General features: G+C 41.8%; 1 protein-coding gene across 1 annotated transcript in view; it reads left to right on the top strand.

The window, feature by feature from the left end:
- Nucleotides 1-16,588, top strand: part of DIAPH1 (diaphanous related formin 1) — an 87,007-nt gene that overhangs the window by 34,946 nt on the left and 35,473 nt on the right. Inside the window, exons 14-16 of the mRNA XM_074313689.2 lie at nt 129-308; nt 1,092-1,898; nt 2,725-2,839. Coding sequence (XP_074169790.2) covers nt 129-308; nt 1,092-1,898; nt 2,725-2,839 — 1,102 coding nt within the window. The remainder of the gene's footprint in view (nt 1-128; nt 309-1,091; nt 1,899-2,724; nt 2,840-16,588) is intronic.

The raw sequence follows: 16,588 nt of genomic DNA, 5'->3' as shown, positions 1-16,588 counted from the left end.
CAGGCATACCCTGGGTCAGTGAGCTCTGTAGATCAAAGATTGGCACAAACAGTAAATTATGGGGAATAGCTTTGTGCTTCTTGCTGAGATGTGGAGCTTACGGGGAGCCTGATTCCTTTCTCCTTTAGCTGGACTCAGAGTTAACAGCCCGACATGAGCTACAGGTGGAAATGAAAAAGATGGAAAGTGACTTTGAGCAGAAGCTCCAGGATCTTCAGGGAGAAAAGGACGTATTGGATTCTGAAAAGCAACAAATAGCCACAGAGAAACAGGACCTGGAAGCAGAGGTGTCTCAGCTCACAGGAGAGGTAACGTCTGAGCAGGGAAGGCAGTGACCGTAACCGCTATCAGCAGCCTCAGGATGAGCCTGTCTTAGAGCAGGAGTCATCTCTTATTCCTGGAGAGGGTTCGGCGATAACAGGTAATCTAGTTAGAGAGTGCATATTTAAAAAACCTTACTCTTGTTTGTTTGTTTTACTTTGGGGGTAAATAATACATCAGATGGAAAGTTTAAAAAATACGGGACAACATAAAAAATAAAATGAGTCACAGTACTACCCAGAAATAAAGATAATAGTCTTCTAGTACATTTAGGATTGGAAACTAAATAAACTGTTTTTATATTTGCTCTGTTTTTTTTTTTTTTTCCCCTAATTTAGTCATTTCTGGGCAGATATATCCCCACATGCACTCTCTGCAGTTATAAATATTTAAACGATCTGTGATATCTGATAACTTGATCACTTAATGTTGTTACATAATTACCTGTATAGCACATGTATTAGTTATATAACTAGAATATTTGATTTACTTAATCTTTGCATTTTATGATCAAAGGAAGAGTTTAACATAAAGGTTGAAGTTGCCTTTTGAAAAAGGCTGAACTAAGAACATGAAGTCCTGGACTCTACTTTTGGCTTGCCATGAGATAGCTATGTGACTTTAGGCGAATCATTTCATGTCTGACTTATTCCACCCCCTTCATGTATAAAAAGAGAAGTTGGGATTAAGTAATTTCTTAGGTCCCTTCCAGCCCCAGTTGTCCCTGAAGTGGAATGAGAAATATACTCCCATTGATGTTGTTTCTCTAGGTGGCCAAACTGTCCAAGGAACTGGAAGATGCCAAGAAAGAAATGGCTTCTCTCTCCGCGGCAGTTACTGCTGCAACTCCTTCCAGCAGTGCTACTGTTCCCCCTGCCCCTCCTTTACCTGGTGTCTCTGGCACTGTTATTCCAACCCCACCTGCAGTTGTAGAAGGAGGGGTTAGCATACCCTCCCCACATCCCCTTCCAGGGGATGGTATTATTCCTCCTCCACCACCTCCCCCTCCTTTACCTGGGGGTGTTTGCATCCCCCCACCCCCTCCTTTACCTGGGGGTGTTTGCATCCCCCCACCCCCTCCTTTACCTGGGGGTGTTTGCATCCCCCCACCCCCTCCTTTACCTGGGGGTACTGCCATCCCCCCACCCCCTCCTTTACCTGGGGGTGCTGCCATCCCCCCACCCCCTCCTTTGCCTGGGGGTGCTGCCATCCCCCCACCCCCTCCTTTGCCTGGAGGTGCTGCCATCCCCCCACCCCCTCCTTTGCCTGGAGGTGCTGCCATCCCTCCACCTCCCCCTTTGCCTGGGGGTGCTGGTATCCCCCCACCTCCTCCTCCCTTGCCTGGAGGACCAGGAATGCCACCTCCCCCTCCCCCTCTTCCTGGTGGTCCTGGAATCCCCCCACCTCCTCCATTTCCAGGAGGCCCTGGCATTCCTCCACCCCCACCCGGAATGGGCATGCCTCCACCTCCCCCTTTTGGATTTGGAGTTCCTGCAGCCCCAGTTCTGCCACATGGATTAACCCCAAAGAAGCTTTATAAGCCAGAGGTGCAGCTCCGGAGGCCAAACTGGTCCAAGGTGAGACTTTCTGTCCATTTCTTCGTTAGTACTTCTTAAGAAACCATTTCACTTTCCTACTTTGTATTTTGGGTGTGGTTGGGTTTCCCTTTCTTGTGGCTCACATCTATCTGTCTTCAAGTGCCCTCATGCTTATGTATATTCAGCAGATATGAGGCATCTCCTATATGCTAGACATCACGTTGCAGAGGTTTTTTGAGCCCTATCCTCTGCTACACTTAAATGAGTCTTTTTGGCCTTTGAGGATATGAGTGCCAGGGTGACACACTGTTTGATAATAGCCATTTCATCAGTCTTCAAGGTAACGGATAATTTTACTGACCTGAAGTCATGGATTTATGCATACAGCCCCCTAACTCTATCTTCCAGTGAATGAGTTACACACGATATGTTTGCATGGCTCCGTGTTGTTCTCACTATGTGTTTGAGACACTATGATTCTGCATCAGAAACCAAGTTAACACAAAGGAGTGTAGGGATTTGTTCATAAAATGAACACATTTGTCACAGTTAGATAGATTGGGAAAATATATAATGTAGAACAAGGCAAGATGTGAAATAAAGCCATCATGCTTCTAAAACTAGAGGATTTGAGGTTAGAAGGAGGCTGTGAATCTGATTCTTGAATAATCATCAGTAAACAGCCTGTAAGCGTCATCCGCTGACCCCACCAGGAAGAGCACAGCTGTCTCTGGGTCTCAGGTCAATCTGACTCGAGCCTGACACTGCTAATATCCACCAGCCACCTCTTGCATCTTAATCAGTGTTATTGGATGGAAAATACAGAGCTCAGCCTGAACTCGTAACACCCTGCCTGTGTCCACAGTTTGTTGCTGAGGACCTTTCCCAGGACTGCTTCTGGACAAAGGTGAAGGAAGACCGCTTTGAGAACAGTGAACTTTTCGCCAAACTTACCCACGCCTTCTCTGCCCAGACCAAGAGTGAGTCCCTTCTTCTTTCATGCAAAGGGCCAGTGTAGGACTTAGCATATCCTTTAAGTGGGTTTCCTTTCCCTTCCCCGGGTGAGGGTGGAAGAGAGAGAGGGTTTGCTATTCGGAAGAAAATAAGATGTTTTTGTATTCTGGGGATGCTTGTGTTTCGGTAAGAGAACGGCATGTAGGTGTTTTTTCCCCCCTGATTTTTCTGCCTATAGGTATTTTATGTCTTAACTGGTGGAGATAGGAGATTAAGGTGACAGAGTTCAGTCTGAGCCCATTTTGATGATACTCTTGAACCGATTCTGGCATTGCCTTTAAGGTGCTATCTTCAGATCTACATACATAATTGCTAAGGGTTGGGCAGAGTCTTGAATAGGTCAGGTGGTTGAGCAACTGTCTACAGTAACAACTAACCATATGTGATTCCTTTTTTCCATTTCTTACCAATATCGGATGCTTTCTCCTTCCTGGCCCTTTGCTCCTGCAGCCTCAAAAGGTAAGAATAGAGAAGAGCCTTTTAGTTGGGTCTTTTGAATATTTGAGGGAAAAATGAAACATGTGAAGTAATTTTTCTTTAGAAAACTGAAATTAGAGATCAGGGAGTTGATTTCTCTTTTGCTAGATTTTTTTTTTTTTTTTTTTTTTAAGAATACAGAAGGACCAGTAGCTGTGATGTTAACTGACAGGGAAGAAAATTAAGTTTAAGTTGAAGCTAGCATACACTTACCCTTTCTTTGGATGGTGAGGGACCACTTAAGTAATAATACCATTATCTTACATTTGTGTGGGTTTTACAATTTTCAAAGTACTTTAACATAACATTGCCCTATTGGACCTGCAAAGAAGCCTCATGAAATAGGCAGGATGCGTGTTATCTCCACTCTGTAAAATATATGAACTGAATAGTTAGGTAGCTTGCCCAAGGCTGTATGACCAGATCCAGGAGTCTTGACTTCTGGTCCGTTTTTCCATATAAATTCTTTTCTCCTTCGCCTTCGTATCTTTCCCTTTATTTTAGAAGAGCTGATCTGTTTTGCCCTCTTCTTTCTTCACTTCCTAATTCTTGTGGGTTTTGTTCTCCCTTAATATGCTTGGTGATCATTTTATATTTCCATCTTCTAGCATTTTTTGTTTGTTTAGAGGTTTATTATGACCCTAGTGATGAAAATTAAGCACAATTTTGGAGCATTCCCCCCACCCCCGCAACCCCTTACCCAGCAAAAGAGCATTTTTAAAGACATTCTTTTTTTCCTTAAGTGATCTGATGGGACCAGGCTATACTGGGTTCTAATAAGGAGCCTAACAGATTGCTAGGTGCCTTTGGTGGCCCTTAGTTACATGTGTGTATCTAGGAGTGCTCAGGCCTGTCCTGTTCCCTAGCGTTCAGGGCTAAGTGGCCTTTTCCTCTAAGAGAACTGTCCCCTTCTGTACTAAAGTCCAACTCAGGGAATTACTTCCACCCTCTTAGTTAAAAAATGTTGTGGGAAGGATCATTTGTACTACTCTAGTACATCAACAAAGACTAGTTGACAGTGAAAATCAAAGTCAAATGATTTACTGATTTGTAAATTCACAGACTCTATCCCTGTGTAAGTTCTGTTCTTGTGTCTGGGCTCTTAAGGCCACTGCAGATGTACACTGGCAGGGTCCCTTTCTTCCCCTTTTCTGTCCCCATCCTTCTTTTATCCTATAAATTTGTATTACTATTGATTGTAGTGGGGTTTTATGCAGTTTAGTGGTTTTGCTGGGCATTGTATTCCCACTGAGAGTTGGTATATAGTATTTTAAAATACCCAAGCAAGACCTTATCTCATCTTTTTTATTTTCAACAGTGTAATCAAACTTGCTCCTTCAGCTCTCAACTTCAGACCTAGAAACTACTTTCTATTCATTGAAGGTTTCTAACTTCCTTACAGCTTTGCTTTGGCTTTTAAAAATTTTTTTTCTTAAATTATTCTTAGAAGTCTCTGTATCTTAATCTGAAAAGAGTATGAATCTGTCAATTTAGTTTTAGTGGCAGTATTGATTTTCCTGTAGTAATCATCACTAGTAGATTACTGTTACTTTGAAGAAGGAAATATCTAACTAGTCTTTATTTTATTCTATTCCTTAAATATCTTTACTTTTAGTTAGAACTTTCAGGTTTTAAATTGGCACACTGTCTTAATTTCCCAGTCTTTTCGTTAGGAAGTGCTACAGAAGGCGTTCTCAGAAATTATTAAATCATGAACAGTTTTCCAGACATACTAAATCTAAATTGATTATATTAAGAAATTCCTGGAAGGTTTTTTTTCCTGTCAACTGTAGTAGTAAGTACTTAACTGTTTACCCAACTCTAAGTTCCCTGTGACACTCAGATGCAGCAAGGCCCTCCTGCATCTTGTGAACCATGCCTCAGCTATAATTTTTCAATCATTTTTCCCCAAGCAACAAAAAGTTCCCCCTTGAAAAAATTATTTCTTCTTGGGATTTTTGGTGCTTTACTGACTTCAGTGTTGTCTTGCTTATTTTTTTCTTCTGCTTTTTCTTGCTTTCTTTCCTTTTGAGTTACTCTGTAAATCTATGGTGATGCAAACAGTATTTGAACGGGCTTGTTTTGAGGTGTGTTTCTTGGACAAAATAGTTACTTTGATAGCGTATGCATGGGAATCGAGTAGCAGCTAGAAGTGTTGCATGTGGACCCAGTGCCATGGATACTGAGTTTGGGGTACCTAACTTGTCCTTTCTTTCCTGATGCACCTTCGATCCTCCCTCTCTGGGTGCTCAGGCTGGCATACTCAATATAGACTGTTCCCAAGTGGCCTCCTTCCTCACAACATGCCCCCAGAAGAACTCTTTAGTAAAAAAGAATCTGGGCTTCTTAGAGTTTAGGTTTTTATCAGGTAAGGAATTTCAAGCTCTAGAAATTTCAGAGGTGAGGACTCAGGGGACCCAGATCTCACCAGTATGAAAGCAAGGTTTGCTTTGCTTCTGGTGCTTTCAGTATGTCTCATATGACATTTCAGAACTTTCCCCCTTAATTTTTTTTTCAATTTGGTAACCAGTTTCAGTTACCAAGTCTCTCACTCATAGTCTTAATATTGATATAAATTTTTTTATTGGCTTTATTTAGTGATCCATGATTTGGGCAGCATCCCACCTAGCAACTAGAAGGGCACGCTCCCCTATTGATGATATAATTAAATGATAATACTCATTACTACTCTGTAAATATTCCATCTTCCAAATGAAAAAAATTGAGGCATGGGTTAAAAACATTTTCAAGGCCATTTAGTTAGTAAGTGCCAGAGCCAAGGTTCACACTCTAGACTATGTGACTCCACAGTGCTTGCTCTAGCGCTCTGCTTCCCACAAGTGTATGTCCTTGCCCGAAGAGCTTCTGAAAGCATAAATCCAGACAAGCGGGAAGAAGGGGATATGCTGGTTTCCGCAGCCACTTCATTCATTCAGGCACAAAGGTCCTTGAATTGGCAGTGACTCTTAGGAGCATAAAAAAGGAACAACATTAGGTTAGGGAAAGTAAGTCTCTAGAAAAGTAAGATACTGGATATTTAGAGTTGAAGAAAAGGAGCCACGTTCTGATTACAGTATATTCAACTGTAGCAAAACGAGTCCGGTTGGAGAAATAAGGCGTGCTTATCTAGTTCTCATAGAAGTCCTGCTAAGATGATTTCAGCCTCTAGTTGCCAGTCTTGATGAGGAAGTTATTTGTACACTAGGTTTTCATAATGTTGCCTTATTTCCTCTCTCACTTGCTAAACACAACTCTGCTGTTTGTTAAACATGGCTGTATCCCCTTGTATTTTTTTGCTGTCTGAAAGCTCTCATATACCTACTGGCTCCACCAAGAAGGGACAGTAAAGAAAACATCCACCTCACTCTTCACGTGTGCCTGCAATAGTCAAAGGTCTCCAGCCATTGCTTCTCTAAGGTTCTAGAAGATGTGTGCCTTTTTCTAAGAGAAATGCTAAGAGAGAGGAACGGTCTTCAAATTTATACTACAGGTTCTCTCACACATTTTTCTCTCAGGGATTACTCTCTTGTTTCTGAACTCTTGACTTCCTATAAGTCAGGAATTTACTTAATCAGTTTATTGGTTGCCCAGAGATTATTTTGAGTTCAGATTTGATAGGCAGTGCTATAAAACTTCTAGTACTTTTTCACTTTCTCACTTTCCGTGTGGTGATCGCTAAGAAGTCTTTTATAATGGTCTCTTTGTTGCCTGTGCTTCTTGAATTCCTTGGGAACATGTTCAGTGTTAATTTCTTTTTATCTTCTCCTAGGGAGCTTTTCATCACTGGTGGCCTCAGGTCATTATCTGTATGTACAAGATAACTAGTTTTCTTTTTGCTTTCCCTTAACTCTTACTCTGTTTTGTTGATAGGATCCCATTAAAAATATTACCTTTTGAATAATAGTGCGGTAAGTGATAATTGCTGTTCTAAGTACAGTGGTGTTTTTTCCTTTTTAGGTTTATTTCTTCCTTCCAAAAACTTTTTGGACCTGTAAGATCCACCAGCTAAGCCCCCTTAGTCGGTGTGCAGTGGACAATATGTAGCACTAGATCGTCTCTCTGTTAAAGTATGAGGTGCATTGTGGGAACTGTGCGCCTCGCAACGGTTCTCCAAGTGGTGAATGGCAGTAATTTAGAAAGAACACTGGCAGAAAAATAAGATTTTGACCAAGAGCTGAGAATTTCATGAATAATAACAATATTCCAGTTAGAGGTTGACTGTGCGGTTCCAGATCCCAAGGTTTGTGCTGTTGGCCCACAAGTTGTAACTGTGGGCAGCAGTGGGTAGGTTTACCTGTCTGTTGCTCTCTCAGAACTTTCGTGGATCTGGCTTCAACAGGACCCTGTGGGGGGAAAACAATCCCCATCTTTCCCAAAGGGGATTCAAGGGTCTTTTTCCTTTTCCCTGTGATCCTCTTCTGTCCACTAGGTGGCACTCACCCAGTCGGATCTTTATCCGGAAATGTCCTAGTGAATCTTTACAGGTTATGCAACTTGGAACTCTAGAAACAAGATTTTTAAAGAGTTCAACATGCTCCACCTTACTCAGGGAGTCTTTAGACAGAAAGATGCTGTTTCATCAGTTTCTTTCTCCTCTCAAGTGTGTGGAATTAGGACCAGAGGTGCTATGCAAGTGAACATTTGTTGAAATTGTCTTTTATTTACTAACTTCTCTTGGGTTTTGAATAGGGTCAGATTGTTAGCACAAAGAAGTTGTGAGGTTCCGTAATAGCAGGTAGTACTCCTTGTGGTGTAAAAACGTAAATCTGTCCCTGTCACGTGGGGTTACGAGGCGTCCTGCACATGGAATAAGTACCACACCTCTGGGATGTGATCGCTCCATCGTCAGTGGTGTATAAAAAAGAACCTAAACTACCCCTTCACATACACCTTTATGTTCCCAACCTTGCCATCATTATTTGCCTTGAATCCACGGGATCTAATATGCCATTTATCTTGTTTTATGTCACTTACACAGGAGGCCCAGGCTCCCAGGTCATCCTCATCTCCAATACTCAAATCCCCGTAAGGTTCTGTGTATCTCCTATTCTGTCTCCTGCCATCTGACCTGAACTCTTGAAACCTGTCCACTGTGCCCTCTGGGATTCATGATCCATCACTAGCAAAATCTGTCATCAACTTCACCTTGTTGCTCTAACAGAAACCTGGCTTTCCCTCAACACTACTTTCCCTCTTTCCTTCTCATGTGGTGGTGGTTTATTTTCCTCCCATAAACTTCACCCCAGTGGACCTGGAGATGGTGTGGATGTCCTCATGGTTCTTCATTGCCGCTTTCAGATCATTCCACCTCTCTCCTAAAAACTCAATTTGGGATCTCATGACATCAAATTCTATCATCCACTTCCCCTTTTTGTGCTATCATCTACTAACACCCCAAGTTAACTTCTTCTTATCTCTCAACCAGTTTAGTTCCTGGCCGTTCTCTGCAGTACTCCAGTACTGCTTCTCTCTTAATTCTCAGCAATTTTTATGCAAAAGGATCATGATCCTATCAATTTTCTGACTTCACAGTCCTTGAAATATCCTTTTCCAGGGATCTTGTCCTCTCCCCTACCTCACCTCTTCTGTTCTATGGTCCGGAACCAGTAACTGCAGCCCTTCCACATCTCAGCTTCATACCACCTACATTCTTATCGCCTCGCCCTTTGGTACCCTGCCCCCAGCAATCCTCCAGCCCCGCTGAGACTTCCGTCATTTATCCCATCACCTCTCACTGTCCTTCACCCCCATGATGACTTCATTCTCCTTCTCAGCTGAAATTCCATGGTTAATCATTATAATAATCCCTCCCTTGTTTTGTTTTGTTTTGTTTCCTTCTATTACGTCTCTCTCTCAATTCAGCATACTTGATTGGCCAGACCACGATCTGGGTTATTTCCATCTCTCTATCCATCCTGCACCTGCAGCTGTGCCAGTGAACATGGTTAGAGAAAAGCATACAACTGGCCCTCCTGGTTCCCTTTCTTCACTTGGCTTTCAGGACAGCACGTGCTCTTCCTCTTTCTCCTACCTCACTGGCATTCCTTCTCCTGGCTCTCCTCTGCGCAGTTTGCAGTGGTACTGGGCCTTTGATGCTGCCAGGCAATCAGATGTTAAATTCTAGTCCATTCCATTTATTACTCTCCTAAGTGATTATTTCATACCTTTTGTTTCCTCCAAAGCCCAACACCTCCCTCATCTTCATTCTCAGTTGAAGATGTTTTCTTTTTGCTTCACTGAGAAAATTGAAACAATCAGAAGAGGAACTTCCGTAGATTTCCACCATTACTTTTACCCACACTCTGTGTCTTCCTCTTTGTTTCCCTGGTCTTGTCTAAAGCCAGTTCCCAGATTAAAGCGATATCCTCATCTCACCAAATGTATAGAATACACTGAAAATATAAAATAAAAAAATCTTCCTCTTTCCCCCCAGAGTGACTGTGGTTAATCATACCTTTAATAGGCACATGTTATTCTAATAAAGGTCCTTTTCTCTTTTAATTCAAGTGAGAAAATGTGGGAAATTTTCAAATAGAACCTTACTGGAAAATTAAGTGCAGTGGAATTAAAAGATAAAATTACAGAAATACCAAGGTATACACATATTTTTCATGTAATCTGTGTGATCCCATATGGTATGTATACTGTTCTGCATTTTGCTTAACATGTTTCAGCATCTCTTGATATCACTAAATGGGTAGTTGTATTCTAAGAAATAATACAGTTTTATACAACTGATCCCTTACTGAAAATTTGTTGCCGGTTTTTTTATATTGTAAGCAGTGCTGCAAAAAACATCGTTTCATACTTGTATTTCTGCAAAATTTTAAAAATAAAATTTTGAGGCTTAACTTGTGAGGTATAGGATTGTACCAGTTTATATTTCCACCAAAAATAAATTATTTATCATAATGTCTGATAGGGGAAAAGTGGTACTTTGTTTTAATCTGACCACTAATGAGATTGCACCAGAGATTTTCCTTCATGCCTTGATTCTTTCCTCATCCGTAAAATGAGATAGATGAACCTAAAGATACCTTTCAGTTTTAAACTTCTGGTTCTGTTATTACAGATTTTTTCTTCTTTTTTCTTGCATAAGTTGTCTTGGGTGTTATCTATCTGTCATCTCAAATTCTTTTGTTTTGATAGCTGTCTAAAAAGTTATTGTGCTGTTTTGTTGGTTCGGGCTTGAGTTTCATTCTTGTTTTTCCATGTACTGGTGGAGATTTAAGGAAGGGTGTCATCAGATAAAGATAATTAAACTTTAATTCCCTCTAAACTGGAGAAATTTGATATATTTGCAGTGTGCTCTTTCTCCTTTTCGCCACCAGATGGCACATGGATCTCTCCTATTTTAGATGTGTCATTGTTACGTCTGTGAGTGATGCAGTTCGTGATGCAGTCACGTTAGAGAGAGGCAACCTCTGTTGTTCTCACAGACAAACTGCTTGGTATGCTGCCCTCTAGCGGTCAGGAAATTCATTTGGAGGACTTGCTCTTTTATTAAAGGATCTTGTTCTGTCATAGCTAGAATTTTTTTTTCCCATTTGCTGAATTTATTTAAACAAATCAATTTCGAAGTGTCATAGAATTAAACAAAACTTCTGACATGGAAATATACTGCCATGTTTCTGAAACAGACGTTAACACCTGATAAGAGTTAATGTCCATTAATAAGGCCAGTCTTCAGCAAAACAAACCATTTTGCTTCTTTATAATAGGAGCAATAGGGGTCCAGAGGCTGGAGAATGTTTTCATTTTTGTTTTAGTCTGATAGCTTCATGAAAGCATAGCCTTCCTTTCAGAGTGTTTAAATAGAGGATTGTGTTTTACCAGCTTGGTAGTTCATTATAAATATATTTGTAACCCCATTATAGACACATTCATAATCCCATCTCTGTCTCACTTCCTGTGGAATAGCTACTTCAAGCTCATACTAGAACTACCGGCTGATTATCTACTGATACTTTCCCAGAGATACTAGACTGAGTTTATTTCCTTCAGGGAATTCCCCTGGCCTGCTTTGGGTAGAATCTGCTGGTACGGAAAGAAATTTACAGTCAACAGTTCTATGTCATGTGTTGATTTCTGATTATCCTAAGATAATCTCAGTTTTAGAACCTCTTTCTAGCTATTCAAACTTGAGTGTGCCTGTATTACTATTCTAGACATACATAGACTGAAACAGTATCTTTTAAACCCAACATACCATCCACCATTACCTGCGGATTCCAGATTTGATTTCTGACAAAAATGTCCTTTTAAATGGCATTGCTTGAGACTTAAACCATCTCGTAGGGGATCATTATTGCCTGAATTTCTGTCATCTTGGTGCAGTTGGTCCCTATACTTAAGTGTCCGTTTCTACCAGTAACTCCCAATCTTCAGTGTGGAGAAGGATTACGTGAGGAGCTTGTTAAAGGACCAGAGAGTCCAAGTCACAAGGGCTATAGAAGCAGAGTAGGTATTGTATATAAGTATTATCTTTGTTTTTATGGAGGTCATATAGGATCACTCAGGAAATAATTTAACATTATTTATTGACTGCTAACATTTTGGAAGCTCAACTTCAGAGGCACTTGTTTCTGCAAAATTCTTTTTTTTGCCATCTTCCCAGCAAGGTCTTCATAGGCATCTTAGAAGGATGTGGTGAAGAAGTTGTCTGGAGTCAGGTCGCTGGGAACCACTTAGAGGCTGACTAGGCTGGAGAGAATGGACAGAGGACAGATGATGAGGGGTCTCTCAGGCTTGTACCACGAAGGTGGAGAAACTGGAGGAGGTCCAGAACATGATAAAGAGTGTTGCAGCTGTGCAGACATAACTCTTGTTCAAGTTGGTTATTCTCTCAGCATGGCGACCTAGAGTTGGTAGGGATCAGAGATGGGATTAGGAGGAGGAAGGGGATCTCCAGGAAATTTCAGAGCAGAGCTCGGCTTTGGGATAAGCAGAAAAGTGACCCAGTGCTCCTCGGCGACCTGCTAGAGCCCAAACTGCTGCCTCAAGGAAAAAGCACTGTTCTGAGGAGCACTTACACTCTTTGGTGTTGTTGGATCGGAACTTTTCTGCTGATGGGGGACAAATTTCCCTTCAAACATGAAGTAGTACACTAGTTTTCAAGGAGTATTAAGGGTGTCTCTATCACAATGTTTCCTCTGGAGTTTTTCTTTCTGCTTCTCTATTATCTGTTTTTCTGCAAAGGTAAATAGGAAGTTCAGGAGTCAAGATAGTATAAAAAGTCTGTTTCCCACCCTTGTATTCATCCATCTCATCCTTTCTCCTCCTCTCCCCTCTAGAGGTAAACATTTTTATTAGTTTCTTGCTTATCAGTGTTTTTTTTAAATGCAATTATAAGCAAATACCAATACAGAGTCCCTCCCTCCCTTTACCAAAAGGTAACGTGCTATCTTATACTGTTCTACACCTCCTGTATCCTAAAGATTTATCATATCAGTACATAGAAATCTTCCTCATTTTAAAAAAAATGCTAAATTTTCAATAAGCATGCATTACTTTTATAGTGAACACTGGGATAAAACAAAAATGTAGTAATGAAGTAATCTCCTTTTCTGAAACAGTAGCTGCAATAACCCATTTGATCTGACTGCATCTTAGCAAGCACATGTGTCCTTTTGTTCTGTTGTCCCTGCATACTGTACTCTCTTATGTCATGACTGAATAGTCCGTTAACCACAGCAACTCTATAAAAATTAGAGCCTTTCAGCCATTGTGGTATGGGGAAGAGACACTTGAAAAGTTCTGCTAAGAGGACTTCCAGATCTCTAGCTATAGTTCACTGGAGCATTCTACTCTGGAGCAGGAGCAGAGTTTTGTGTTACTAGCACAGAGAATACTCCATAAAGCGGTATGGTCTTCAAAGGAAAAGGGTGACCCCCCTCATTTTTCTTTTGCTTCCTTCTCAGTTTTTGTTCTGGAGGTAATTGCTCTAGAACTTAGTACCTGGTAACTGTCCTATCGCCTTTGGAGCAACATAGAAGAATGCTCATGATACAATGATAGGCGGGAAAAGCAGGAAACAATTATGTATAACCTTACTGCAATTGTGTTTTACAGAAAAAAAAATGCAGAAGTAAAAGATTGGAAGGTTATATTACCAGAAAACTAACAGATTTTGTTAGGGTGCTAGATTTTTTTTCCTTCAATTTTTCTATAATGTGGTCATCTTATTTTTATGATGAGAAGGACCAAAGGGTTAAGAAAGAAATTTGCCAGGGTCCAGGATGCTTGAAAAGGGGATTTCTAAAAGTACTTGGACCTGACAAATTAATGTCTGCAGAGCAGATGCTAATATTCAGTTCTACAAAGCAGGTGACAGCATCTTTCACTTCACTCTCTGTAATGATCCTAGCCTGTTGAAAAATCAGATCCCAGCTGAAAAAGCTATTTGTTCTTCTCTCACCTCCCTTGGGTCAGGGAACCCCTGTCGTAGAACAGAAGGGCATTTGGTAACCCCATGTCTGCCATCATTCTTCCCTTCAGATCTACAGTAATCCCAACTCTGTTCTTAGAGTCAGTGACTTTTTTCTTTTGTATCTATTCGATTAGAAGTGTGTGTGTGTGTGTGTGTGTGTGTGTGTGTGTGTGTGTAAAATTTCCTCTTGGCAAGAAAAACTGCTAAAGTCCTTCCCCCCAAAAATGTCCCCCTTTTCCTAGTCTGCTTATGTTCCTAGTGTGCTTGCATTTTTCTTTTCAGCCACGGGGTGAGCGCAGTTGAGCTATTTTGGCTCAGGTTCCAGATTGTGAGGTCAGAGACTAGGGATTGGAGGAGAACATCAGGTGACTTTCTGTAACAGTGACGATGGCCCTGCCCCGATCCCCACCCCTTCTCCCCCCTCTTTTGCCACCCTTTCCTGGCTTCTACCTTAGGAACAAAGAAGGGAAAAAAACAGGATGACGAAAACCAGCAGCTGCATCTGCAGACTCAAGCTGGGGGCTGGGTGTTCTATTCCATCTGTTCTCTTTGTTACGCTTTTACATGTTACTTCCCCCCAACCCCCAATACCCTGAATGAAATGGAGGGTATTTCTAGGACCCTTTGTTACAGAGAATGGCTTAGAAATCTGCAGTTTATTCAGTATTTAGGTGTGTGTGGGTGAGACAGAACAGATTAAAACTGCTTCAATTACCTAGAGAAAGATGGAGGAATTTTGCAGTCTCATTCTGTCTTATTTAAGAATACCTATTTTATGGCAGAGACTGTGATAGGGGGTTATCACCTATTATTTCTAATTATTAAAACAATGCTGTCTAATAGGTATTATCTTCTTTTACAACTGAGAAATATGAAGTACAGAATTAATATGTCCTTTGCTTACTAAGGTCTCATAACAAGTAAATAGCAAGTCAGAATTGGACCCCAGATCTGTTGGGCTCAGAATCCAGCACTTAGTGAAAGGGGGTGGCAAGAGGGCAGGCATAGAAACCTGAGGTGCCTGCTTCTAAGGACTGTCATGGCTTGGTTCCAGTACGCTTTCCTTTTCACCAGTAACCAGTGTCCTGATTTCTTCAAAAAATAGATCTCAAGGTAAAAAAATGAGATCAAGGGGAATACATATAGATTAAGAGAGAATGTGAAAATATGTCAGCCAGTTGCAGTGCGTGGACTTTATTTAGATCCTGATCCATTTTTCAGAAAGGAAAAGGCTTTATTCCTAGTACCTTTTTTTTTTTTTTTTTAACAGGACTTTATTGGGGAACAGTGTGTACTTCCAGGACTTTTTTTCCAAGTCAAGTTGTTGTCCTTTCAGTCTTAGTTGTGGAGGGCGCAGCTCAGCTCCAGGTCCAGTTGCTATTGCTAGTTGCAGGGGGCACAGCCCACCATCCCTTATGGGAGTTGAACTGGCAACCTTGTGGTTGAGAGGACGCACTCCAACCAACTGAGCTATCCATGAGTGAGCGGCAGCTCAGCTCAAGGTGCCATGTTCAATTTTAGTTGCAGGGGGCAGAGCCCACCATCCCTTGCAGGACTCAAGGAATCAAACTGGCAACCTTGTGGTTGAGAGCCCGTGCTCCAACCAACTGAGCCATCCAGGAGGCAGCTCAGCTCAAGGTGCCGTGTTCAATCTTAGTTGCAGGGGGGTGGAGCCCACCATCCGTTGCGGAACTCGAGGAATTGAACTGGCAACCTTGTGTTTGAGAGCCCACTGGCCCATGTGGGAATCGAACCGGCAGCTTTCGGAGTTAGGAGCATGGAGCTCTAACCGCCTAAGCCACTGGGCCGGCCCCCCTAGTACCTTTTTATGATGCCTTTTGTCCTGCCTGCTTGCCTTACGGTTCCTTTGAATAAACCTGTCCTACTCATTTGCTGACTTGCTCGGTGCAGTACCTGTCCTTCTCGTCCCTACCCACCCTGGTCTCTGAAGCTCATCTCTTCCTTAGCACTCCCTTATTGAGTCAGCTTCCTGGGTGTGCTGGGAAAGTGACTGTGAGCAGCTCAGTGATGATCTTGTCATGACCCGTGCTGTGTGAAGTGCCCAGGTTGCTAATACTACTTTCCTGCCACCCTGGCAGCCAGCCTGCCATTTGCCCCCTTCTTCCTAACTCTCAGCACTTTGTCCTTCTCACTTTGGAGTTCTAGCTGGCTTTGTTGTTGTCCTTCAGGTGTATCCATTTCTGCCAGTTTGCTCCATCCCTTCTCACAGTTTGCACATCATGATGGTCTAATTCTGTGGGATGTAGCAGATGGGTATTTGTTTTGGCCAAGAGGCCAGTGGTGGGACTCTGGTTACCTTTGGGCAGGAATAACAGCTGTTCGTTTGGCATGATATGTATCCCTCTTGTGATACATACCTACGAATGGCTTTGAGGTGCTGAATTTTTCTCTCATGTGTATTACAGCTATGAGGAATATAGAGTAGAAATTCTCCACGTGGACACCTTCCTATAGTAGCTCATGACAGGACTCTCTTGCCAGAGTCAGAGAGCTCGTGTAGGGCTTCATCACTATCGCTTATTGGATGCCGCATGGACTTCGTGATTCCACAGCTGTTACCCTCACAGAAAGTTTGTGGTTATTTCCTGGGGATCATAGTGTTCTAATCATTCAAATATGCTGGGAAAATCTAGGACTCTTCCACAAAGACCCTGTTTCTTTAGCGAGAACTATAGTGGTACCAGAGTCTACTTTTAAAAAATAACTTCCTATTTTAATTCTGTGCTCATATGTGTTGTATGCAATTATCTCACTTTCTGGACCTTTTGCTGCTTCATTTAAGTAGCGG

Source organism: Rhinolophus sinicus, chromosome 5 (genome assembly GCF_057876585.1).
Source record: "Rhinolophus sinicus isolate RSI-liver-muscle chromosome 5, RSI-T2T, whole genome shotgun sequence".
NCBI classification, from domain to species: domain Eukaryota; kingdom Metazoa; phylum Chordata; class Mammalia; order Chiroptera; family Rhinolophidae; genus Rhinolophus; species Rhinolophus sinicus.
This window is presented reverse-complemented; position numbering and strand designations above follow the sequence as displayed.